Below are 25,578 nucleotides of genomic sequence, written 5' to 3'. Positions count from 1 at the left end.
CGTCAATACCTCGCTCTTTACGCTAGAGTTCAAATTTTATTCCAATTCTTTAAGAATGATCCCTGAATCACAAAGAGTTTAATTAGAATAAACAGCTCTTATGAAAGTACTAAAAAAAACTTTAGCCTAAAAAGCGAGGTATTGACGAGGGGGGGCCCCCTTCATATACGTAATTTCTATTCTTTTTAAGTTTTAATGTTGCTCCTTACTTTCAGTTGAAAAAACTTGTTTTTTTATTTAATATAATATGGATTGTTGGGCAGTTCTGCACTCCATGTGTATGGTCCTCTTCTGAGAGAGAAGGGCAAGGTAGTCACTCCATTTCTTCTGTCACGTCTTTGGATGACACTATTCGTTCTAGTCCTAACCCGTTACCAAAACTATTTACCATTACCTTTGCTCATTTCATTTTTCCCCCAAATTAAACATTATTTTGCAATACTTTTATGTTTTGGTAAAAAAAAAAGAACCTAAATACCAAACAGTACCAATTTAACAATTGTTTTACCAATTTATTTCGTACACAATAGATATAATAAAAGCAAAAAAGGAAGTCTCCATACGGTCAAACCAAACAAATTTAAAATTGTATCAGATTTTCTATATTAACTAGAAAAACAACGAACTTTTGAAAAACATTGGCCTTACACATTAGGATCGCACTTCATTATTTTCAGTCAGGGATGGCAAAGATCTTCTCGACGGCTTTGAAGTACAAATCCGCGGCTTGTACAAATCCAATGTGTCATAGCGTTGGTTATTCCTAAAATGAAATAAAAAATAAATTAACATTATTACGAGGCTTTCATAACAATTTTACACTCCCTCCGATACATTGGGCTTCAGCGTCAAATTTACACTACTATGGCGTTTTAATTTTATTTAAAACGGTTTTTTTTTAACTTCATAATTTTCATTACACTGCTTTTCCATTGATTTGTGATGCAAAGGGACTCGATAAACTATTTTTTTCTAGCAACATGTACAGCAATGACAAAGGAAAAACTGCACTAACCATTTTACCGAGGAGAGAAGACGGGGACATTTCCGGCCAATCTTGGGGGGAATCCCCCATCTTGTGCGCAGGTATGATTAATATAGAAATATATATACATACACACACACACATATATATACATATGTATATATATATATATATATATATATATATATATATATATATATATACATACATATATATATATATATATATATATATATATATATATATATATATATATATATATATATATATACATATATATATACATATATATATATATATATATATATATATATATATATATATATATATATATATATATATATATATATATATATATATATATATATATATATATATATATATATATATATATATATATATATATGTATATATATATATTTCCAAAAGGCTAAGGCAGGTTCTGAGAAAACCAGATTCGTTTTGGAAATCAACAATAAACAACTCTAAAATTTAAAAACCTTACCTCATTAGCTCAGAACAAAAGGTGAAATTGAATAAGAAAATAAATTATTGGAATATAGTAAAAAATAATCGAGATATTTAAATAAATGACATCCAAAAAGTATCTTGGACAAAACGAGCTTTACACATTAAATGAATAGTACAAAACTACTGGATTATAAAAAGAAAGTTAAATGAAAGAGAAAAGTCCCAATTTATAAGAGAAACAAAGATTTCTTCTTTGCAAAAGATTTTGGTTGGGTAAAAGAATAAATGAAAAAAAAAAAAATAATAATGGAACCGCTTTTATTTAAGCATAGATGTTTCCATGCCAAAGGGGATAAAACTCTATCGAAATATCTCAGTAACAGCGTCAATCAGCGAGTAAGCTGGGATAATGAAGGAGACTAAACAAGGGAAACAGGGGTCTAGTGGGTTGAAAAAAAAACTTTAGGAAAATGTTCTCACATAGGGTTATGGTAGAAATAGTAAAGTGCAAAAAAATTCCCTCCAATCTTGGGAAAGACGCATAGAAATCGTTAAAAACAGAGTTAAGTTATTTTTTATTGAACAGGGGTGCAACTCACGGGCACCCTGCTGGAGAGAGGAGGTGCGGGAGAGAACGGGCCCCTTCTTATCTCTTGAAGGCAAAAAAATGCAACGGAACGATTTCACAATATTTGGGGAAATGAAGACTTTTTCAATAAGGAAAAAAATATCTAATCTCTACCGCTCTTTTCTCAAATTTCTAGTCTTTAGATATATTTTTAAGGTTAAACAGTTGAAATCAATCAATTAAGAGTCATAAAATGTACGTCTGAAATCAACCAAAAAGCAAAGAATGAATTCTCTATCATAACTTATAGGAAAGCTATAACTAACAAAAATCGCAACGAGGAAAAAACGAGGATAATCAAACACAGAAATTTTCAGAGTTGTTTTATATTTTTCATGAAAATGCCAAATATAAAACTAATTGATCATTTTACGCATTAAGGGCTAGACAGGTATAGCGTTTTTTCAAGCTTTAAAGAACTGGGGCTTGAGCCTAGCAGTGCTCAGTCTTATTCGGTGCTTGAGTCTTTTACACCAGAGTGTATTTTATTCCGATTCCATGGGTAAATTTTGCATTCATTTCGTTTTTGGCCGTCCATGTTTTACAAAAAAAAAAAAAATTCCAAGAATACACATCCTTTTTCATGGGAACAACTCATTTATTGATCGCACATGAACGACCTTAAAACACTACGTCTGTTTAGCCTTTCTTGTTTTGTTGTCTCTTAATATTCTAGTCGTTGACGATTATTTTTCGGACTATAGCTTTCTTGGACAAACGGCAGTCCCGCGGATGAAAATTAACTAAGTATGGTGAAATTCTAGTTTATGGGCTTTTTGGTATCTTGGAAAGTAGTTTAGTAAGGTGAACAAAAATCTCAAGAATGTACACAGAGCTTTAATAATTTCCTGGGAGATGCTTGACTTCTACTCCTCCTGGAAGATGTTTGACTTCTACTCCTCCTGGGAGATGTTTGACTTCTACTCGTACTTCTACTCCTCCTCCCTCCAGAGGGAATTACCCTATGGTGACCTTTAGCAATTTTTGTGTTATAAAAGTAAAACATTACAAAATAGATCTTCTGCTCCAATGAGGCACAGAAAGCGTGTTTTGGGCCTCATATCTTTGCTTAATCCTGATTTACAAGGTTTTTAAAATCAGCAAATGTATTTCTTAAATCTGAGGAAAAACCCTTGATTGGCTTAAAAATTGACTGAAATACCAGGGATTACATTTTCAAAAGTACCACCAATGGAAAAAAAAAAAATTGGAAACTGAAAATTATGGTATAATGTTTTTTCAAAATTCAGATTGGTATAGAACTGTCATGTATGCTATCTTCTACGCCAGAGGAATCAGAAAAGGTAAGACATAGTAGCTTGGCAATGCCTTCCCAGAGTACAGTTTTGGCCCTGAAATAGTTCCTGAAAGTTTCCTTCCCCTAACTCATCTACTTGCCAAGATAGCAAGAAGCCCCTAAAATAGAATTTTACCCTGAATACAAAAACGAAAAATGGTTTCGGAGATTTGTACGTAAAGACTAGCTTATAGCTTACAGTCAAAGATTATGCGCTACAAGAGAGCAGAGTGTAATCAAAATTCTAAAAAAAAACATAGATTACCCGTCATCTAGAATCACTTTTCAGAACTTAATTGGTATATAAGTAAATTAGGCATAATAATAGAGCTAAACAAAAGATCTTATGGGAAAACACCTCCAAGTGACATGTGTTTTGCTAGCCTTTATTTCGCTTTTGATCTAAAATACCTTTCGGAGACATCTACAATACAAGTACTTCCTTGATGTCACTATTGCCAAACAATTATCGTGGACTAAGCACTGAGTTCAGGTATACAAAAACAATCATTTAAAAAAAAAATCAAGTCTTCGAAATTGAATTTGTTAGTGAAACTTTATATCATAATTTTGAACCATCATAACTGTGTATTTTTCTATAAAAAGTGTATTTGTATAATTATCATTAAAAAGTCGTTGATATTAGCGAAATATCAATAGTTAACAACATTGGCAAAACTGCTGAAAACTGTTGCTGGATCTCCTCTTGTTTTTTTGTTTTTTTTATTATTTGCCTTAAAGTATTCGAGCCGTCCAAGCCGAGTGTTTAGCGCACTGGACTTAAAATTCTGAGGACAGGAGTTCGAATTCTGGTATCGCTGGTTATTTGAATTTGGAACGGGGTTAATGGTGTGACTAAGCTCAGCCCGAGTCGACCCAGCTCTAAATGGGAACCTTGAGAAATATGGGAGAAAAAAAAGGGGAGTGTAGGATGATTTGCCCCCAACCACGCACTGCACTCCCGGTCGAAGACTGAAGATCAGAATCGGTACCTTCATTGCCCCGACTCAATCGGTCAGAATGCAAAAAAAAAAACGGTTTAATTATTCAAATCATAAATAAAGAAAGACTTACTCAATAGACACCTTTTGCTTCTTCTGACTCGGCTGTTCATTAGACACTGTTCTTTCTATAAAATAAAAAAGGGCATAAAAAGAAAATTATATTTACTAAGAACCTATATCTTGTAGCCATAACTAAAAAAAGAATGTTCTAATCCGACTGTTGCCCATTATGAAACTTCGTGTATTCAAATCATAAATATTCAAACGTGCGATTACTGTCATTGCACGATTCAGCCCACTCTGAAATGGGTGACTAGGAAATCGTGGTCTGCCATGGCACGAGCAAATATTTTCGATGTGAAATTGGTCACTAGTTGTGACAATATCCCAGTATGGTAGGCATTATACCTTCATATTGTAAATATAACCTAGAATTTATCTTAACTATATCCTTTTTTTGAATAATCCCACCTCCCCTCCTTTCAGAGTACCAAAATCTTTAAATTCAACAACTGGTTACAAAATTTATTAAAGAACAAACAAATGACAAATCTGTAGGGGGGAAGGGGGAATTCTTCGGTTTTTTTCTTGTTTTTACTGATAATACTAAGAAGGGCATTTTCAACAAAAAACAGCAAAAAGATTATTTTCAAAATCTAAGAGAAGAGAAAAAATCTAGGGGGTCACTTGCCCTACCCTTGGTGTGAGTAAATATTTCCATGGTTAAATTGTTAATAGTTGTGATAGTAACCTGAGGTAGTAAGCCCTGTACTTTCACCTTTTAAATATTATGTAAAAGTTTGTAAATATAATTTTTCTTCTTTTTTTTTAACAATACTCCCTTTCCTTTCCTTTTAGTAAACCTCCTCTCCTCTCAGTGCACCAGCATCTTTAAATTCTAAAACTAATAACTATAGATATTTACCACCACTGCTTAAAAGAAAACATATTTAAAATTTTTACCTTGAATCCTAAAGTCACAGCGGTTAAAAACAAAACAGATTTAATTTAGGGGCATTCTACAATCAACTACCATCATCAAAAAACTCTCGAGCCACCCAGAAACCGAAATTACAAAAAATTCAACACAAACACTGTTCACCTTAGCTGTTCAATGGTAAGAGGGGAGGGGGCGACCGGGGAAGCTACCCCGGCGCCGTGGCTGGGGGGTTGCCAACTTTGATAAAAAAATTTCACTTTGATCCATGCTTTTGCTTATATTTGAGTAAGGAGGGAGCAATGTAACTAATTTTTCCCGGGCAACAGCAACCCTAGGAACGGCTCTGCTGTTCAATCTTTCTGTTTACCATCGATTTCTTTCCTCGCAAATACTATAAACTTACTCCAATGAAAAACCTTGTCTCTACACCATTTTACACAAGACCACACTTAACAATTAAACAAGGTTTTTTATTTCCATTCTTTAATAAATATTAAATTATTTTTACACAACCCTTTCTAACTACCCTTTAATATAATTTTTTTTAACATGGTGTATTTCAATTCACCATTTTATGGAAAATTATTTTTGTGGCATTAAAAAACGAAACTGAAAAACGGACGAAAATAAACGGTAAATGTAGAAAATTATAAGGAAAATCTAATATTTTGGCAAACCAAGCCCAAAGTCCTTCCCCTACTTTTTCGTGCAATGTCTACGTTCCGATTCTGTACTGATTCAAAATCAGAAATAAATTCAAGCTTGACTTAGTTTTAAACTTGCAAGGGTTTCTGTAAAGCAAAATTTCAACCGATACAGATACTGCTGACGAGGCAGCTCGTGAACGGCAAAATTAATAGAGCAATCCTGCCCAGCGATAGGGCAAAACTAAGGAAATTTTGGAAAAAAACATTTAAAACTTAAGATTCGATTTATAGATCATAAATGGAACATTACGATAAAGAAAAACTTTTCTTTTTTTTTTTTTTTTTTTTTTTTTTTTTTTTTTTTTTTTTTTTTTTACAGGAAAGAAAGAAAAGAAACTATATAATGGAGCATCCGAAATTACACTTTCTTCCGTGATAGTAAAACTGATTATGGGGATAATTTTACTCTAGAGGTCAGCACAAGCCAGTAATTTTTTTGAGGGAGAGAATCAAGACGCAGAAAATCTCAATAAATCATTTTTTACTTATATTTCTAACAAGTTCAAGCAATACTTTTTTTTATTTTAATAAAGGGGACAATTACTTCCTTTATAAACCTATAGCCCCCCCCCCCATTCTAACCCCAATAGGGTAAGGTCTTTGTGTTAATATGGCTATGCCCATGAACTAAGTTTTTATATTTAGAATAAAAAAAAACCTTTTCGTGTTGTGTCTTTGCTATCTGCCTTCTTTTCACTGATTTTAAAATTCATCATTTTTCTATCCGTATCCGAATCAGGGGGTGTTTCTTCCCTTATGGATTCATCTGTTTGAGGTGGTGTCATATTCTCTTCTTCACTAGATTCAACAACTTTACTCGAACGACTTTCTTTGCTTTTTCTTCCCGCTTTTTCAACACTGGAATGTTCCTTCTCTGAATAATTGAGACAAATCGAATCAACATTTGATTTATTTGAATAAGCCTTCTTTGCACCTTCGAAATTTCCTTTTTTATCCACTTCAACTTGGTTCAGCTCATGTCGGTCTCTTTTCAAAGAGGGTTTGCTAGTTGCAATTCTACTGCTCAAAGGACTAGGCTGGGAAGGGGTGTAGTCCTTATGGCCAAAACTAGGGGGACTTGGGGATGATGAGACAGGGGAGCACATACGAGGCTTAGGAATTAAGACTGTTGGCTTCTTTGACCCTGGGGAAGGTGGATTTTTTCCCGCCAAAGTACTATTCACATTGTTGCAGGCTTGCAGTTTTGGTGAAAGGTCAAAATTTTCCTTAGCTCTTGGGCTTTTAGCAGTAACTTGTGTTTTTTGCTTAGTTTTTTTCAGATGGGGTTCATAGTCCTCGTCTTCTTTGGTGAAAATAACAGGATGTAAACGCTCTTCCCCGGCTTCCCTGTAACTTTTAGGCACCATTAAGAAGTCATCCCCGTATTTAGTACTTAATTTCCTTATCCTTTTCCCTTCAACGGTATTCGTCACAGGAGAACTCATTTCCTCCCTCTTTACGGGTTTAGATTCTTGTTCTTTCTTTGTATATTTTTCTTTATTCTGTGACAGCTTTTCATCTTTATGTTTCTGGTCATTTCTTGATGGACGTTGAGGGACGTTCTCTGGTTTTATTAACGAATTTTCGCTGTTCTTTGCATTACTAGCAGTCTCATCTTTGATGCTTGGTTTCGAGTTGGAGCTGAGAGACGGCCTTTGCTTTTTCGAACTCAGAGAGCCGCCATTTTCTTCTTTTATGAGTGGGTTCCGGACACTAATTTCTGGAGTATTTTTTCTGGATTTTAATGAAGGGCTTTCGTCCTTTATAGGCTGATTTTTTGTCATTTTCTTGCCGCTCAACACATTGCTACCTTGTTTTTCAAGACCTTTCTCTTGTTTTATTGCTGGCGTCTTTGAGTTTTTCAGAATTTTACCAATACTTCCTTTATCATCAGTTTCCATATCTGAGCAAGCAGAGAGTTTTCGCTTTTTCACTCGGCGAGATTCAACTTTATCTTCTTCTTCCTCTGTTTTAATATTTTTCTGTTGGGGAGTTACTGCAGCACTACTTCTATGGCTGAATGGAAAATCACTAATAAGCTCACTGCCATTAACATCATGCTTTGTCAGTTGGCCTTTAGGTATGTCCCTACTACTTTTTCTATGATCTTTTCTTCTAGGGGCGCTTTCAATTTCTTCTGATTTGACCTTGTATTTGTTATTAAAACTGCTGGCACCATCTTCCTTTTTATTAATTTTATAATCACGTGAATCAGACAGACTGTCCCTTTCTACATATGAAGAGGATCGGCTATTAGGCGTATTCTTATTACTTCGTGTATCATCTTGTTTTTTAGGTGTATATTCTTGTTTTTCTGATTTGATCTTATTGGTATTTCTAACATTACTTGTGTCATCTTCTTTTTCATTTGTACGCGAATGAGGGACATTCCCCTTTTCTACAAATACAAACTCAGCCTTTTCTTTTTCATGTATGTTCCTGTCGGTACTTTTACATGCGGTTTTTTTTAGAACTGGTGATGGAGGACCAGTAATTTCATTGTCTACGTATTTACTGTTAATTTTCCTGGTTCGTTTGCCACTGATCTCCTCTTCCGTGTTTGTAACTGCTGTCTTTGTGTGTTTCATCAAATCAGAAGGATGCATGGCTTTTTGGACACCACTCACAGTCAAATCATAAGTCTTATTTCCTATCTGTATCAACATATAGGACTTCTTTCCCCATGTACGATATTCGTCAAACTGATACAGATCTAGGGCAGGAATAACGCTATCAGTATGTTTTTTATTTTCTTCTAATGATGACAAGATTTCATCATCAGACTTGTTGATAAACAAGTCAAGGATTGTTTTTCTGCCAGGAGGTGGCCTCATTGCACGTTGAAGGAGTTGAGCATTACTCGGCATTTCCTCTTTCTTTGGTGTTACTCCAGGTTTCACAGATGTCTCTTCAGTACCATTTACTGCCTGCATTGTAAGATTTGTATTTCCATTCGATTTTTCAATCACATCAGAGTGATTCGTCGCATGTACCGCTACTATGTCTTTTTTTACATCTTTATCAATCGATGGTTTATCGGTCAATGGAGCATAGACCACCATTTCAGCATCTTCCCTTGATTTCTGAGGCTTGCTTAGTACAGCCTGATCTTGTTTTGTTCTTTCATCCGCATCACATTCCATAGTTTCAAGTATTTGAAGTGCCATTTCTATTTGATTTTCTAAAACCGAATTCTCTTTTACATTTTCTTCAGAATCACGACTATCAGCGAAGAATGCTTCTCTGTTTAGGACTTCACCTAAATTCACAGAAGCATCACAATTTTCACTTTTCTTTACAGCTTCTTCCTCCATGTCAGTTTTAATATCTTTTTCTTTGCTCAATTCTTTCATTTTCCTTCTTTCTCGCATTACTTTACGCATTTCTTCGAAACTACTAGCAGTTTTTCGCTTCAGTTTTTGCCCATTTTCTAGATTATCCTTTTTATCGTTTAAAATTTTGTCACTTCGATTTTTATACATTTCAGTAGATTTCACAGTATCATCGCGCACTTCTTTCTTTTTGGGTTTCTCATGCTGTACTTTTTCTTTTCGGTCTTTTCTATCTTTGTGACACCGACTTGACGATTTACTAACGTGAGACTTGTCACGAGTTTTATCCTTCTGTTTTTTATGTTCATCCAGAAGTGTTTCCTTTTTAGCTTCTTTTGCGTTATCCGTTTTATTTTTTAGAAAATCAACTCGCTTTCCTTTAATGTCGTCCTTTTTAAATTCTTGGTTTCGTATCATATCAGATGCTTCTACTTTTAAAAGCTCTGTTCTACTTTTAAATGTTCTTCTACTTTTAAATGCAATAGCATTGTTTGACAAATCAGCATTTTTTAAGCTGGTTTCAACACCAGACTGATCCTCAACATCTCGCACAAGAGGAGATACCATGGACTCGAAATTCTTAGAAACTAAAGTAGATTCTGGTTTTTCTCTTGGAACTTCTTCTACCTCGACAGGAGATATTAAAGATCCCGAATCCTTAATTAAAGAAGTTACGTCTATTCTTTTATTTGGGACTATGTCCGTCTTAAGAGAAGATACTGTAGGTTCAGAATCTTTCAAAATTGAAGTAATCTCTGATTTTTCCTTTGAGATTATATCTGTCTCAGATTCAGAATCTTTTAAAAGTGAAGCAACCTCTAGTTTTTCATTAGAGACTTTATTTGTCTCAAGAACCGATATTACAGATTCAGAATCTTTAGAAATTGAAGCCAATTCTGGATTTTCAGTTGGGACTATATCCGTCTCAAGAGTAGGCATTACCGCTTCAGTCTCTTTCGAAAAGGAAGCTACCTCTGATATGTTAGATACATGCAGCGTTTCAGCAGATTCTTCAACTTTCAAGACTTCACCTTCACCTATTTTCTCATTCCCAGCATCCATCTGGCGACCCTTAGTGTCACCACTGCGATAGTAATCTTTGCTTCTACTTCCATAATAAGAGCTTCTTTGATAATTTCCTCGGCCATCATCTTTTCTATCATAGGAGCTTCGTCGAGAATATTCATTTCGATCACGATCATGTCCTCGGTCCCTGTCTCGGTCTCTGGACCGTCGCCTTCGATCTTCCTGAGACGAGCTTTCAGTTTCAGAGGTTGAACTGGTAGATGTGCTTCTGCCTCTTTCTTTCTTTTTCTTTTTATATTTATCCGAAGAGCTACTAGATATTTCGCCACTATCAGAATCTGCTATTTTTTCTTTTCTATCTTTTTTGTCATGTTTCCTTTTATCTTTATCACTTTCAATCTCTCCTTCGTCACTAGGACTTTTTACTAAGGCTTGTTCAGGGCTGTCACTGATATCACTTAGCATTGAATCTAGCCCTCCTTTTTCGTGAGGTTTTGACGGAGGAAGAGGCGATGGCGAAGAGCTGGCTAGACTGATGGATGACACTGAATCTGGAGATATAGTACCCATCTCTTTTATACCCATACGTTTCACAGATGCAGATACATTCATAACTCTAACTTCAATATCCGAGTCTTCAGTAGGCGATGAAACTTTAGATATTTCACTTGCTGACGAAGTTTCATCTTTAACAATATCAATATCTGTCAGAGGAGAGGAGTCAACCGACTCAGTAGGTGGAAGAGCAGGTGGTTCAGGTAAAGCAGGCGCATTTTCTGGTAAAGGTGGTGTTGGTGGGGGAGGCTCTTGTGGCGGTTCCGGTGGAATTGCAATATCTTCAATTTTTGGCGGAGGGGGTGCAACTACTTCATTATCAGACGGTGGTGGAGGAGGTGGCGCCTCCTTGGGAGGCCCTGGTAAAAAGTCAGGAGGTGGTGGTGGTGTAATTGACTCATCAAGCAGCGGTGTGCGGACACCGGGTGGTAGTGAAATATCGGAACTTATTTGAGAGAGTGCACTTCCTGGAGGGGCTTGCACTGCAGGAGATGATCCACGTATGCCTGTCTCTTCCAATTGTGATGTTCGCGTTTCTTCCTGAAAATAAACAACAAAATATAAAAATGGAAGCATTTTATACTGAATTAGAACGAGAAAAAACCTCAATTAAATAAGTTCATCCCTACGTTCCTAGGAAATCCAAACTTTCAGTGCTTAAGTATAAAGCAAAAACTAACTCAACATTTCATAAATAGTCAAAGGATGAACAGAAGCAGAGCAATGTGATTAATGTTTAACGGACTGAATATCTTCATCGAATAGCTTTTTTCAAAAGAGACTCCTCGATAGTCTATAGCAGTGGTTCTCAAACTTATTTAGACGCTGTACCCCTTGTTACCAAGGCCGTATCCAGGGGGGGGGGGGTCACCCGGTTTGAATCCGCCCGAAATTTTTGACAGACTCGAAAATAATTCGAAAATTAGTAAAACCTAGGTAAAAATCAGTAAAATTAGTCGAAAACTGAGTCAAAAATTAGTAACCCCCCCCCCAAAAAAAAAAGTCAAAAATTAGTAAACCCCCCCCCCCCCTGAACAAAAATCCTGGATACGGCCCTGCTTGTTACCCACAAAACATTTTAGGTACCCCTTTTCAGTTACCGGTACTAAGTAAACTATAGCTAAAATATAAATAAAATTGCCAGCCCCAGAGTTAAAGAGTTGTTTGTTTTTTTGTTGGCCGGCTACGTACCCAATACAAATTTTTGCGTACCCCAAAGGGGTACGCTTACCACAGTTTGAGAACCACTAGTCTACAGCATTGAGTTTTCTATAGATTATAGAGTAATACAAAGTGCTCCACCTCGTTATATAGTATTGACGGTGTCGGCAAGGTAAGAGAAAACCCGCTTATGGGAACTCGTGTGTGTGTGTACAGTAATGCTGTAAAGGTATGTAACTACATTTCAAGCACAGTTCTCTCGGCTGACAGAGAGAAAGGTTAAAGATAGAAACGGATTGTCAATAAGTAATAAAGAAAGTGTAGAAGAAAGAGAGATGGGCAGAACATTTGATAAACCAGGACTAAGTTGTAGGAAAATATATGAAAAGAAAAAAAATTGACAATTTGGAAGTGAGGGAAGACTTGTTTTACTACCTCAAGATCGAGAGAGTACTAAGAGGATTGAAAACAGTAAGGCACCAGGAACTGATAGGTGTGGCAAAGGAGTTTTTGAAAAATATTGGCAGCAAAATTAAGAGAGGAATTACTGAAGGTTATGAAAATGATGTTTGAAAAAAGGGAAGTACTTAATGATTTTGGGAAAACTTTAATTAAATCTCTTTATAAAAAAGATGCTAAAGAGTGAGTGTAATAATTATAGAAAGTAAGGATAGATTACATTCCGTATGGAATCATGAGTGTCCAATCTCCATTTATATGGAGTAATTTATTTGGCTTTGTCTTAAGGAACACGGCAAATGCTTTAGGAGAACACGGCATCAAATCAAAAAGTAAAACTCGCCCGATTACGGATTACTTTTTGCTCTAAGTTTGCAGATGATTTGGGTGCCATAGATAAAAATATTACCGAAATGAGTGATGTTTTGGAGATTTTTAGAGTTCGGGGTGTAAAAATAAGTTTAAAATTAATTTTAAGAATAGTAAATCGCTCCGACTAGAAATAAATGAAGGTAAAGGAAGACTAGATTAGAGACCAGTCATGCCTGAGGTCAAGCATGGCTCTGAAATTTGGTACTGCAAAAGGCTTAGGAAGATTTCTTAAATGTTTTTCATATGAGTTCTCTAAGGAAAGTTCTGGGTACTCGTTGGACTGGCTGTATATCAAACAGTAATTTGGACGAGAAATGTTTTTCATGGGAGTTCTCTAAGGACAGTTCTAAGTACTCTTTGGACTGGCTGTATATCAAACAGTAATTTGAACGAGAAATATTCTTCATATGAGTTCTTTAAGGAAAGTTCTGGGTACTCGTTGGACTGGCTGTATATCAAACAGTGATTTGGACGAGTACTGTTTTTCATAGGAGTTCTCTAAGGACAGTTCTAAGTACTCGTTGGACTGACCGTATATCAAACAGTAATTTGGACGATAAATGTTTTTCATAGGAGTTCTCTAAGGACAGTTCTAAGTACTCGTTGGACTGACCGTATATCAAACAGTAATTTGGACGAGAAATTTTTCTCATGGGAGTTCTCTAAGGACAGTTCTAAGTACTCGTTGGACTGACTGTATATCAAACAGTAATTTGGACGAGAAATGTTTTTCAAAAGACGTTTTTAAGGACAGTTCTAAGTACTCGTTGGACTCACCATATATAAAGCAGTAATTTGGACGAGAAATGTTTTTCATATAAGTTCCCTAAGGACAGTTCTAAGTACTCGTTGGACTGACCGCATATCAAAGAGTAATTTAAAGGACAAATGTTTTTCGATCACGGGTCTATAATGAACGAAAGGTTAAGATGGCTTGGACACGGTTTATGGATGAAAGATGACAGATCGCCAAAGATTGCGCTTTTTGACTATTAATCTGGGTACAAACGGAAAGTAGGTCGTCACGGAATAGGATAGGAGAGGTCATAAGAAATATTTTCAAGAAAATCGAAAATACATGTCAGGAGGTAAAAAGGGAAGCTTTGAGGAGATTTGGGTGGAGGAGGGTCCGGCAGAGTTGTGTTGACCTCAGTCAACTTGGTGCTCCAGTGAGTTTTTAGTAGTAGTAGCAGTAGATACATAGCTAATTTGATCCAATGGAAGGCAGGGATTTTTTCTATTTGTAAATGAGTCTTTCTGAAGTTACAATTTTGGTAAACTATCCTGTTTTATCTTACGGAAGGGATTCGAGTTGCAACTTTCACCAATAATGATGTTAGGAGGGGGGCGGGGGCGAGCTCAAATTTTTGTTGAGGACGCAAAACTATTTTGACTCGATCTTCAGAAAAGAGCAGGCCTATCTGCTTCAGTTTTTTTTACGTTTATTCGTATGGAATATATTACTACTAATCTATTTATGATTTATATACTAATAATTTTATTAAACATATTTAAAATTAACTACGAAGACGTTCATTTATTTTAACCTACGAAGATCTTCATAAAAAGTCTTCAGTTATTGGAAGTGCTTTTTCTTTATATTTACAATTTCACGGTAATTTATTAATTTAAATAATAAAGTAGCATAAGATCTTTACATTAAATACAAAGCCTAATATAGATTTACCGCTGGAGCTAATCACTTATGAACCAAAACAAAAACTAATGAACGCACACCGGTTGTTCAAAATCATAATATGTTATATTATAAAATCATAATATTTTGTGAAATTGAACAGACGTATTAATGTTACTGGCTTTCATGTAGCCTATCGACTTTTAAAAAATTGATCATACATAAGTCACTGTTTCCGGCACCTATTTTTATAAATTGGAAACTTTCAAGAAACATTGTTTCTATTTTTTAAAGATCAATAATCTGGAGGATTCAAAAGAACGCTAACATTTCAGGACGACAAGGCTAAGTAAAAAAAAAAACAACGATGAGTCGATTTCAGAGTATTTTTTAAAGTATACAAGACATTAAAATGCAATCTGACGGTTTGAATTGGTTTACGGAGAACTTAGACAACCATATATATCTTAGATCACTTAGATCACCTCCAAATGCAGTTATACAGTTTTTGGTGGCAGCGGCTGTCAAAGTTAAAAAAAAAGAAACATTGTTGAAAAAGCGACAAAAACAGCTTCAATGGTGCATCTTTCAAACAGTTTCAAACAAACGAAACTCTAAAAACAGAATTTTGAAACCAACAGATATATCAAAAGAATTGGCCTATTATGCTGATTTTAAATATGTAAGTTTCATTCAGTTTAGTCTTACCCATTCACGGCTATGAGCCTGAGAAAATTTGCCTGATTTTCAAAAAACGGGGGAATCACCCCCCCTAAAAGTCATAGAATCTTGACAAAAATCACACCATGAGATTCGACATATCAAAAAACCCTGCTGTAGAGGTTTTAAGCTCCTATCTGCAAAAATGTGTACTTTTTTGCCATAAGAAAGATCATGGATGTTTTTTTTTTTTTTTTTTGTTTTTTTTTTTTAAGGCTGATCATATCGACTCAGTCGTCCTAGAATATCGTGAGAGGCCTCAATCAAACAGAAATTAAAAGTTCTAGTGCCTTTTTTAAGAGACCAAAAAGATTGGAGGACAACTAGGCCCCCTCCCCCGCCCCATGTTCTCCAAAATAGTCTGACCGTATTTTTGAGATAGCCATTTTGTTCATAATAATTGAAAGGCCCAATAACTATGCTTTTGAATATAACATAACCCCCCCCCCCTCCACAGCCCCGGGGGAGACCTGTTTAAGTTATAAAATTTGCCCATTCTTTACGCATAGCATTTGTTATTGGGAAGCATGCATACATTATAGGGTGGGGGGGTGATTTTTCTGCTGGGGGGGGGAGGTCTCCACGGCAGAATTTTCCGTGGGGAGGGTATTTTCCAGGGAGTTAACTTGTCAGGGGAAATTATACACGGGGGGAATTTGCAAGAATTCCTATACAAAATTCTTTTTATATGTCTTACTTTGTCTTTTCCGTCTCTATTTTACGCGTGGAGTTGTAAAGGGTAATAGTCCTAGATAAATTTTCAGCGAGATTGAATTGTCTAGAGGATAATTCCGTGGGGAGGGTATTTATCCCTGGAGATGGGGCCAGATTTCCTGGGATTGTTTAAAAAACGATTAGAAATTAAATATTTAAATAAAACAAGGTTTTTCAACTGAAAGTAAGGAGCAACAATAAAACTTAAAATGAAGAGAAATTATTACATATATGAAGGGGGTTACCTCCACCTCAACACCTAGCTCACGCTAAATTTTGAATTTTGTCCTAATTCTTTAAGAACGACTCTGAAAACACAAGGGTCGTTTAATTAGAACAATAAGAAGTTTTTTAAAAATACCAAATAACCTTAAGGTAAAGAGTGAGGTGTTGAAGAGGAGACAATCACCTTCATATACGTAATAATTTCCGTTCGTTTTAAGTTTATTGTTACTCCTTACTTTCAGCTGAAAAAAACTTGTTTTTTTTGTTTTTTTTTTAATCCTTTGAAGGTGCAGTCGTGTTTGGGAATCAACAGACTAATAATGTTTGCACTTTAACGAACGAAAAACGTTGTCAAATTTAACTTAATCATAATTTCTTAATTTTGAAACAACTAAAAGAATTGTTGTCAAATTTAACTTATTATTTTTGTCTATTTACTTTCACTGTTCAACATGGCAACACTGACGAAAATACGCTACTACCCTAATAATTTCATAATTTTGAAACAACAAAAAGAATTGTTAAAAATCAAGTAAAACTAAAACGTAAAGGTATAATAGGTTCTAAACTTTTAAAAACGTTCCATCTTCTGGAGAAAAAAACTACTCTACCCTCCTACCAAAATTTCTTCGCATGTTTTCTCCGTTCCCCTGAATATCAACACAGATCCGCCTTCTGGCACTGAAATACGGGAAGCAGCAAAGAAAATAAAAACGGAAAATCACCGGGACTGGACCGCATATCCGCAGAGACGATAAAAGTATCAATATCTTCATTTATCTTCCTGTGGTCTTTACTTTTCACTCGGATTTAGACAACGACCAAAGTACCATCAGACTGGAAACGCAGTACACTCCTCAGGATATTCAAAAAAGGAGACACTACCGAGCCGGGCAAGTGGCGGGGTATAAGTATACTGTCGATACCTGGGAAGATGCTCTCACGTATTATGCTACAGATGATCCGAACACAACTTGATCATCACCTCGAAGACGAACAGTATGACTTCCGGCAAAATCGCTAATGTGCAGACCTTATATTCACGCTTAGACTTCTAACTAAAGAAAGCAGAGAGTTACGAAAGCAGAAAGTCCCCCCTCACAAAAAAAAAGAATCAAATAAAACTAAAACGTAAAGGTCTAATACGTTCTAAACTTTTAAAAAATTTCTCATCTTCTGGAAAAAAAACCTACTCTAACCTCCTACCCAAAATTTCTTCGCATGTTTTCCCCGTTCCCCTGAATATCAGCACGGATCCACCTACTGCCAGTGAGGTACGAGAAGCAGCAAAGAAACTAAAAAAAGGAAAATCCCCGGAACTGGACCACATATCCACAGAGACGATAAAGATATCAGTATCCTTATTTAACTCCCTAGTATTACTCATCAAAGGCTCCCCTACAAGTGAAAGAATTTTAATGAAAATCACACCGTCAGATTCAGCGTATCAGAAAACCCTATTACATTGGTTTCAAGCTCATATCTGCAAAAATATGCAACTTTGTATTTTTTGCCAGAAGAGATCACGGATGCGTGTTTATTATTTTTTTTTAAGGGGTAATCGTACCGACCCCGTGGTCCTACAACATCAAGAGAGAGCTCATTCGAACGGAAATTAAAAGTTATAGTGCCCTTTTCAGAGACCAAAAATGCTGGAGGGTAACTTGGCGGTGGTTTTTACTTTTCACTCGGATTTGGACAACGACCGAAGTACCATCAGACTGGAAACGTCGCACACTCCTAAGGATATTCAAAAGAGGAGACGCTACCGACGATAATTACCACCATATATGAGGATAGCGAATGTTGCCTCAAGACACCAGAGGGCCAAACTGGTTTCTTTCGGATTTTGTCAGGAGTAAAACAGGGGTGTGTTCTATCACCATTACTTTTTGTGACAATTGTTGATTCCTGCGGAACATACAGACAGGAGGTATCAGACTAAGCCCCGAAGTCCAGGTTAATGATACTGACTTCACAGACGACTTAGCAATGCTTAAGTCAAGCAAAAAGCGGCTTCAAGAATTACTAAACGAGATCATGGTATGGGCAAAACATCTTGGCCTATGTTTGAATGCTAAGAAAACCAAATGCATGGCGACTAGTGACTATCCTCTATCCATTCAATGTGGCGACCAAGACGTTGAACAAGTTGTCCAGTTTAAATACCTAGAAAGTATCGTCGAGAACACTGGATCGACAGTGAAAGAAGTACTCACCAAAATTAGACAAGCGAATGGCGCCTTCAACAAACTACGTCAAGTATGGAGATCTCGGAGATTTTCTCTGCGCCTGAAGCTACGCCTTTTCAACAGCTATGTTATCCCAATACTAGCCTACTCTACGCAGCAGAAATATGACGAAAATTTTTCAACGAGAAAGATAATTTTACGATATTTGTATGGAGAGTGAATCCCCTCCCCCTCTCCCCTTGTTGACAGGTATAGTTAATAATATATAAAGTTAACAGATAATACAGTGCTTTGACACCGTATTCATAAATTTTAGCCTAGTTGATCGGGTTTCTTCTGAGCAGCTCAACAATAGGAATAACTTACAAGAAAAACGTTCTATGTTCTTCAAAGACGCTTTAACCAAAGTATAATATTTTTTTTTCTTTTTTTTTCATTGTTTGTCCTTTAAATTTCATCTTCTGATAATGAATCTTATCAGTTTTAAATTTAAAAATGGGAGACAATAAGCAAAGATTTAGTTTATTTACAATACAAAATACATATAAAAGCATGATAAATTACCGAGTCGCCCAAGACTTTCTTTAAAAAAGAAACAAAACCGTCCATAATTTTTTAAGCAGTTATTTTTTTATAGAATGAATGATCTAATACAATTATAAGAATATTAAAATAACTGAGATCAAATTATTCCACCTCCCCCCATTAACAAGCTTAACAGGAATTTTGTGTTAGGGAGGGGGGATTTTCTCCAAATCTTCAAAGAGTATATGCTACAGGTTTTCCTCTTTCATGCCAGTCACTCGACAGGCTTTGTTACTAATTACGAACAGTAGAATAACTTTTCTTGGCCAAGACTGTGTAGCTGATTCTAGATTATTTTCGTAAAACCAACGAGACAAAACCTATACTCTACGGATCTCAATTAAATCCTTGGTCCTCTTATTAAGATTGCTTAGGGTTTTATAAGCAACCTTTAAAACATACTTTTATTTATAACAAACAAACGCATCTAAATTCAATCTTATCTCAACTTGAGAATTCTGTATTTTTTGTAAATATAAATTTAAAGAAAAACACACCTGAACTATTTCAGCAGATCCTTTAATCATTTCGTTCATATCAGGACTGCATGATATATCCATAGATGAAGCATCACTTTCGCTGAGACTTCGCCGCCGAACCCCTTCCATATGAAGTCTAGGCAAATTGGGGGATAAGTTTACATTTTCTGGAGATATTCGCATTGGTGACGAGTCACTGCGAGGGCTAGGAAGGCCTGCACCAATCGGTGAATAAGCTGGAGGTGTGGGGCTAGAAGAGGAACTGTCACTTTCTAGTGCCATTTCATCACTGCCGACATCAAATTCTCCTGAAATTTCTAGATTAAAATATAAACTTGTGAAGCAAAGTCGTCAGAAATAATCAAAATTAAGACAGAATTGGCAAACCATGGTGAATAAGAAGCATCCAAATATGTATCCAAGATTTTGAGATAAAAATGAAGGACGAAAGACCAATAATACTGAAGGAAAGGCTAATATGTTGGGCCGATTTTTACAGTATATCCCTCAGCCCCATAACAAATACCAAGAAAAAACGAAAAAAAGAAGGAAAAATAAAAAGACCCACGAAAAAAAAAACTAAAACTAAAAACACCCAAGAAAACAGACATGTCCTTGACCTTAATATTGAGCCTCAACAGAAATGAGCCGTCATCCAAAACTATCAGATTCCAAAAATAAACTAAAATTAAATTAAATATTTGGCTGATTCATTGCATTTCCAGATTTTAAAATTAAAAACTAGTAAATTTAGTATGACCGAATTAAGCTTATTTAAATGTTGTGGAAATTTTATAATCAATTTATAATTAATGAAAAAAATCTTTTTAATATCGTGTACGCCTCTGAGGGGGGGGGGGGTCCTCCCCAATCCTTAGAGAATGAAAGGATCCCACTACAGAAATTATCCTGTCCTTTTATAATGAAAATTTTAACCTCCTCCACAATAAAGAATAAAAGGAAAAAAATATGCCCCTTTTCGGCTCAAAATTGCCACCGCCTATGACCCAAGATCACGTCCAATAGACCACAACCTCTGTCATACTCTAGCAAAAGGAAGAGCACCAGTGACGGTTCTGGGCCCTCTTGCGCCCAGGACAAAATCTTGTTTAGCGCCCCCGCCCCTCGTCTCCCACCAAATTTTCATTTATTAACAATATTATGTTCAATTTATAAATTAATTAATAATCTTATTTCTCAAGTACTTTTTAATTTATTATTCAAATTAATTAATTGTTATTAATTATTTTAATTTCGCTATTTTAACTATTACTACCTGATTTATTTTGTTTTATTAATTAATTCGTTCATTGTTTTCATTTATTAACTGCATCCTCTACTTTGTTGATAAAAATTTCAAAAATTACAAAATTATTAATACCTTTCAGATTATTTGTTTGAAGTTTTGCACCCCTAACATTCTGTGCCCGGGGCAAGTGCCCCTCTGTCCCTTCCCTAAAACCGCCTCTGTAAGAGCACTCAGGTTGTGTCATGAACAAACTAAACGCAAGTAAGTTCATGAGATCAAAACTTGAAGTGTTTGGGATGACTGGAACAAGCGATGCTTGGCGTATTTCCCCTTTAGAAAATTCCCCCCACGGAAAATACCCCCATATGCAAAACTGAGAATTCAAAAAGAATTCGTGGAAAATAAAAAGAAGTAATTTTGGAATAAGATAAGATTTTTAACAGCAAAAAAAAACAAAAACAAAAAATCAAGAAATTATTAAGCGAATACTCTACTTATATTCCAGAATATATGAAGAATTTGTGGTGCAAAATGGTGACCCGAGTTTATCCTTCGCCCCCGAAAATACCTCCGCGCGGAAATCCCCCCTTGGAAAATACCCCAACGGACAATCCCCCTTGGAAAATACCCCTTGGAAAATCCCCCTCAGAACCGTCCCCCTCGAAAAATAGCTCCCTCTGGAAAATACCACCCCTCGCGGCTGGTTGGTCTCCAATACCTTTGGACCTTAAAAAACGAACTAGAACTCTCAATTTCTGTTCTAATGAGAACACTCCGAAGTTTTTGCGACCATGAGGTGGAGGTGTAGATGAAAGTGGAGGTAAGAGGAAGAGAATTGGGGTTTAATGTTACTCTTTAGTCTTTACTTTCATATTAACAGCGTAGACCAGAAATGTTAGCGTAAGACCATAGTGTTTTCGAGGGGGTAAACGCCAAGAACCGGTGTAGAGTATTCTATAAAATTTATTGTTGCTTTGTTGTTTAAATTAGTTACTTTTTCGTGCTTTGGGGGCTGAGTTACCAAAGCAGGGTAAGATAAAGGTTAAAGGAAATAATTTGAAAATATTAAATCAGTGGCAACTGTGGAAGAGTTGTCATATGAAGGAAGTGCACAGAGATCAAAAAGTTCGTGGTAACGCACTGAAAGTAAGGAGCGCCCCGGCTCAATTGTAACCGAAACTCTAAAAAACGAAACTTTGATACCAATAAATACATCAAAAGAATCGGCTTATTATGCTGATTTTAAATTTATAAGTTTATGGTTATAAGTTCAAGAATTTATTTCACTGTATTTTTTTTTTTCAATGCTTTAAGAACTGGAAAAGAAAATATTTGTAATATAATTCGTTTTCAGTTAAGCGCCAATGACGCAGTAATCTTTTGGTTTTCATTTACAGTTAAGGAAGGGGGAAGTATCCAAACTCTTGTCTGTAGTGAAACTATATGCGTCTTGAACAACTTTAGAAAGAACTAATAAATAAAACTGGAAACTTGATGTATAATGATATTAATTGCTGATAGCTCATCAGTTCAAAATTTTACTATAATTTTAATGTTTATGTTCAATATTAAGTACAAAAGAAAATATTTCTAATAAAATTGGTTTTTAGTGACTAAAATTACATACTAAAAAAAGGTGACTAAATTACATACTTTAAACAGGTATGGATGGAAAAATACTGTTTAACTATGTGCTGCCACCAGGCAGCTTAAAGATGCAACACGTTTTCAGTAGTAGCAGTTAAATCCTAGGTAAAACACTTCCTATGGGATCTTTTTTGCCAAACTAGTTTTTGTTTTTACCTTGTTTGCTTTCATTAATGCTTGGGACTGGGTAGAGTCCAGGAGGTGCACCAATATGTGGTTGAAGATTCAATGCCATTAGGGCTGGGAGTTTTGGTTTGGCCTTCTTGTTTGGATTTTCAATCCCCAAATAGCCGTAAACAGCGTCTTGTATAACAGGTAGAAACACTCGGTTGGTTTTGGGATCAACAACCTGATCGGTTATTCTATCTAATCCTTTGTCCAGAAATCCAGCACTAAAAAAAAATAAAATAAAAAAATAAACAAATATATGGCTTGATGTTTAGAAACTAAAAAGACGCACAAACTAAAAGAAGCAGAATTTGGCCAAAGAACCTAGAGGATAATACATATATTTGGGTGAAACACTTTTAGGGGGAGAGGGAAACCTGAAGATCTTCTTAAGGGTTAAAGGTTGAAAGGACCCTCCCCCGAGCCCTTGCATTTCAAATCAACCTTAAAATATTGTTTTTCTTAAAAATAAAGTCAAGGAAGTACTAATAAAAAAAACTGTACAAATAAATCATTGTTGGTCCAGTTCTGCACAAGTTAATAGAGTATACAGAATTTGACACTAGCCTGACAACAAAGAAAATAAGATCTTAGGCTGTCTTTAAAGATGTTGCCAGTAAATAGTTTAAGCAGGACAGATGATGTGCTTTTGTCTTTGTTCTTGTTATTATTTATTTGTTGTTTGCAGAATTCACAATAAAACTAACTTTTAGATGCAACAATCCGAGATATAAATCACAAGACTATAACCAAAAGTGGATTGGGTGAGATAAAAAATAAGACATTATGAAATGTTGAAAATTGGGTGGAAGTGGTTTACCATATGCTAATAACTTCTAAAATAAAGAAGACTCAATAAGCATAATCAACAATTAATGTGCAAGACCAGCTCAGACATCAGAATTACAATTTCATCTTCTTCTTCAGCTTAGCCCAATGTTATAACGAGGACAGGATCTAGAGAGGCTCTAATGTTCCAGCACACTTCGAGAAGCAAAGTGAGCGGAGACCCCATAAATTTGGCACAATGCTTCTATGGGAATGAAAAAGCATAGTTCGTAAAGACCTTGATGTTGGTGCATACATCAAGACATCTGCAATACACCACACGGAGACATCTGCAAATATATCTCCTCCCCATAATTTGGTCCTTTTCCACCAATATAGCAACAACATAACAGCAAAAACAATTCAATATGTTAAAACAAAATAGACAAAGAGTAATGTATGCACATCAGTAAAAGCTCTTCTGAGAGAGTTAAAACTCTCAAAAGAGAGTTGAAACTCCTTATAATGTTCAAATTCTTTCTTCGTTAAAAGAATAAAATTTGCTCTCAAATATCCTGAAGTACAGGGGTGCTGATCTCGTGGGGGAGCAATCTGTTTGCACTACTGATTAGATTCAAATGTAAACGCTCATTTTAACTGAATGAAAATTATAAAATAGCTAGTTTTAAAAACAAATTAAGAAAATCATTTACTTTTTAATGAGTATGTGGTACCATCATTTAAGCCATTATGTAGGGCCATTCTTTAATTCAGCTTCCTATTAAAATCATTCGGTCATTAAGCCAATAATTTTAATTAGAATAAATATCTCTGATGAAAGTAAAAAAAAACTTTAGCGTAAAGAGCGATGTAATGACAAGGGTACCTATATGACCCAATCATATACGCAATAATTTCTGTTCGTTTTAAGGTTTGATGTTGCTCCTTACTTTCAGTTGAAAAAACTTAGTTTTTAATTCAATTTTTGATCGTTTTTTAAAATAATTAATTTAAAAAAACAAAGTTTTTCCGAGGGAAGTAAAGAGCGAAGTTGAAACTTAAAACAGACAAAAATTATTACTTTACAGCCTATTTAATATATATTACTATAACTAGTATAAATAAACCAACTAATAATGTCTCCCTATGCTTTTAGGATTATACAAAACTAGCGCTATACTGAAAACACAAAATAATATAGGACTATGGTACAGTAAAAGCAAACCAATTATGCAGGCTTTTCAAACAATGAAAATGTTATCAGTCTTTCTTAGGGTCAACCCTTTTAATATAAGACAGCACTCCACTTTAGGATTTTATATATTTTTTACATTTAATTTGGTATCACTTCTGCAAAATAGTTTAGTCCAATGACTGGCTCTCGGTTTGGTTCTCAAAAAGAACATATCAAGATTATTTTATAGACAAGTTTGAAGAAGGACCATATTCATAGTATTAGGAATATAGACTAGACTTAGAATTTGTATCATAGCTTGAAATTCACTGTTGTACAGAAAGAAATATTCAGATTTCTAGAGTTCATATTATTTCTTATTTGATCTTAATTTCAAGTGATATTTAAGCATATTTCTTACATTTGAAGATTGTTTATTACCCCCTATTGGTATTATAGCTGGTGAGAGTAAAATGCTGCTTGATAAATCAATCCAATATTTCTGTCTGCTGTTCAATTACTTCGCGTTTATTAAAAAATATTTAGTTTTACGCTTATGTTTTTAAGATAATTTTAACTGTATACTGAAAGTTACTAATGTCGAAACTGGTGTAAGACTATGAAAAGCTCTTTTGACTCTTAAATCAATAATCCTGTTTTGTATACTTAACTTTTGTGTTTTCAGTAAAGCGCTAGTTTTGTATAATCCTAAAAGCATAGGGAAACATAATTAGTTAGTTTATTTATACTAGTTATATTAATATATATTAGATAGGCTGTGAAGTGATAGCTTTTTTCATTTTAAGTTTTAACTTGGTTCTTTACTTCCCTCAGAAAAACTTGTTTTTTTTTAAATTAATCTTTGTTCGTTTTTTATTAAAACTTAATGCAGAAACAACGCTGCCATGATCTTTTTTATTTATACGGAATAATGTATGCTCGTTTTGAGTTTTATTGTCACGTCTTAGTTTCAGTTAAAATTATTCAAAAACAAGACTAGTGGTTCAAGGGCGCATACCCTCAAAAGCCTATTTTTTAGGCTCCTTCCACACGCATTAACCGTCTTTGGCGCAAATGCTAGCTC

At 35.1% G+C, this 25,578-nt stretch overlaps 1 protein-coding gene across 2 annotated transcripts in view; it reads right to left on the bottom strand.

Moving 5' to 3' along the window:
* Nucleotides 1-497: 497 nt before the first annotated feature.
* Nucleotides 498-25,578, bottom strand: part of LOC148950977 (uncharacterized) — a 44,910-nt gene continuing 19,829 nt past the window's right edge. Inside the window, exons 3-7 of one of the 2 annotated variants that reach the window (XM_089090535.1) lie at nt 22,541-22,776; nt 19,507-19,805; nt 6,691-11,485; nt 4,456-4,510; nt 498-763 (exon numbers count right to left, since the gene is read on the bottom strand). In XM_089090535.1, the coding sequence (XP_088946661.1) occupies nt 652-763; nt 4,456-4,510; nt 6,691-11,485; nt 19,507-19,805; nt 22,541-22,776 (5,497 nt within the window). In that variant the 3' untranslated portion in view covers nt 498-651. The remainder of the gene's footprint in view (nt 764-4,455; nt 4,511-6,690; nt 11,486-19,506; nt 19,806-22,540; nt 22,777-25,578) is intronic. The other variant, XM_089090536.1, reaches the window with a different exon arrangement.

The sequence above is a fragment of the Artemia sp. Qi Xiang Cuo genome, chromosome 6 (assembly GCF_049724085.1).
Source record: "Artemia sp. Qi Xiang Cuo chromosome 6, ASM4972408v1, whole genome shotgun sequence".
NCBI classification, from domain to species: domain Eukaryota; kingdom Metazoa; phylum Arthropoda; class Branchiopoda; order Anostraca; family Artemiidae; genus Artemia; species Artemia sp. Qi Xiang Cuo.
This window is presented reverse-complemented; position numbering and strand designations above follow the sequence as displayed.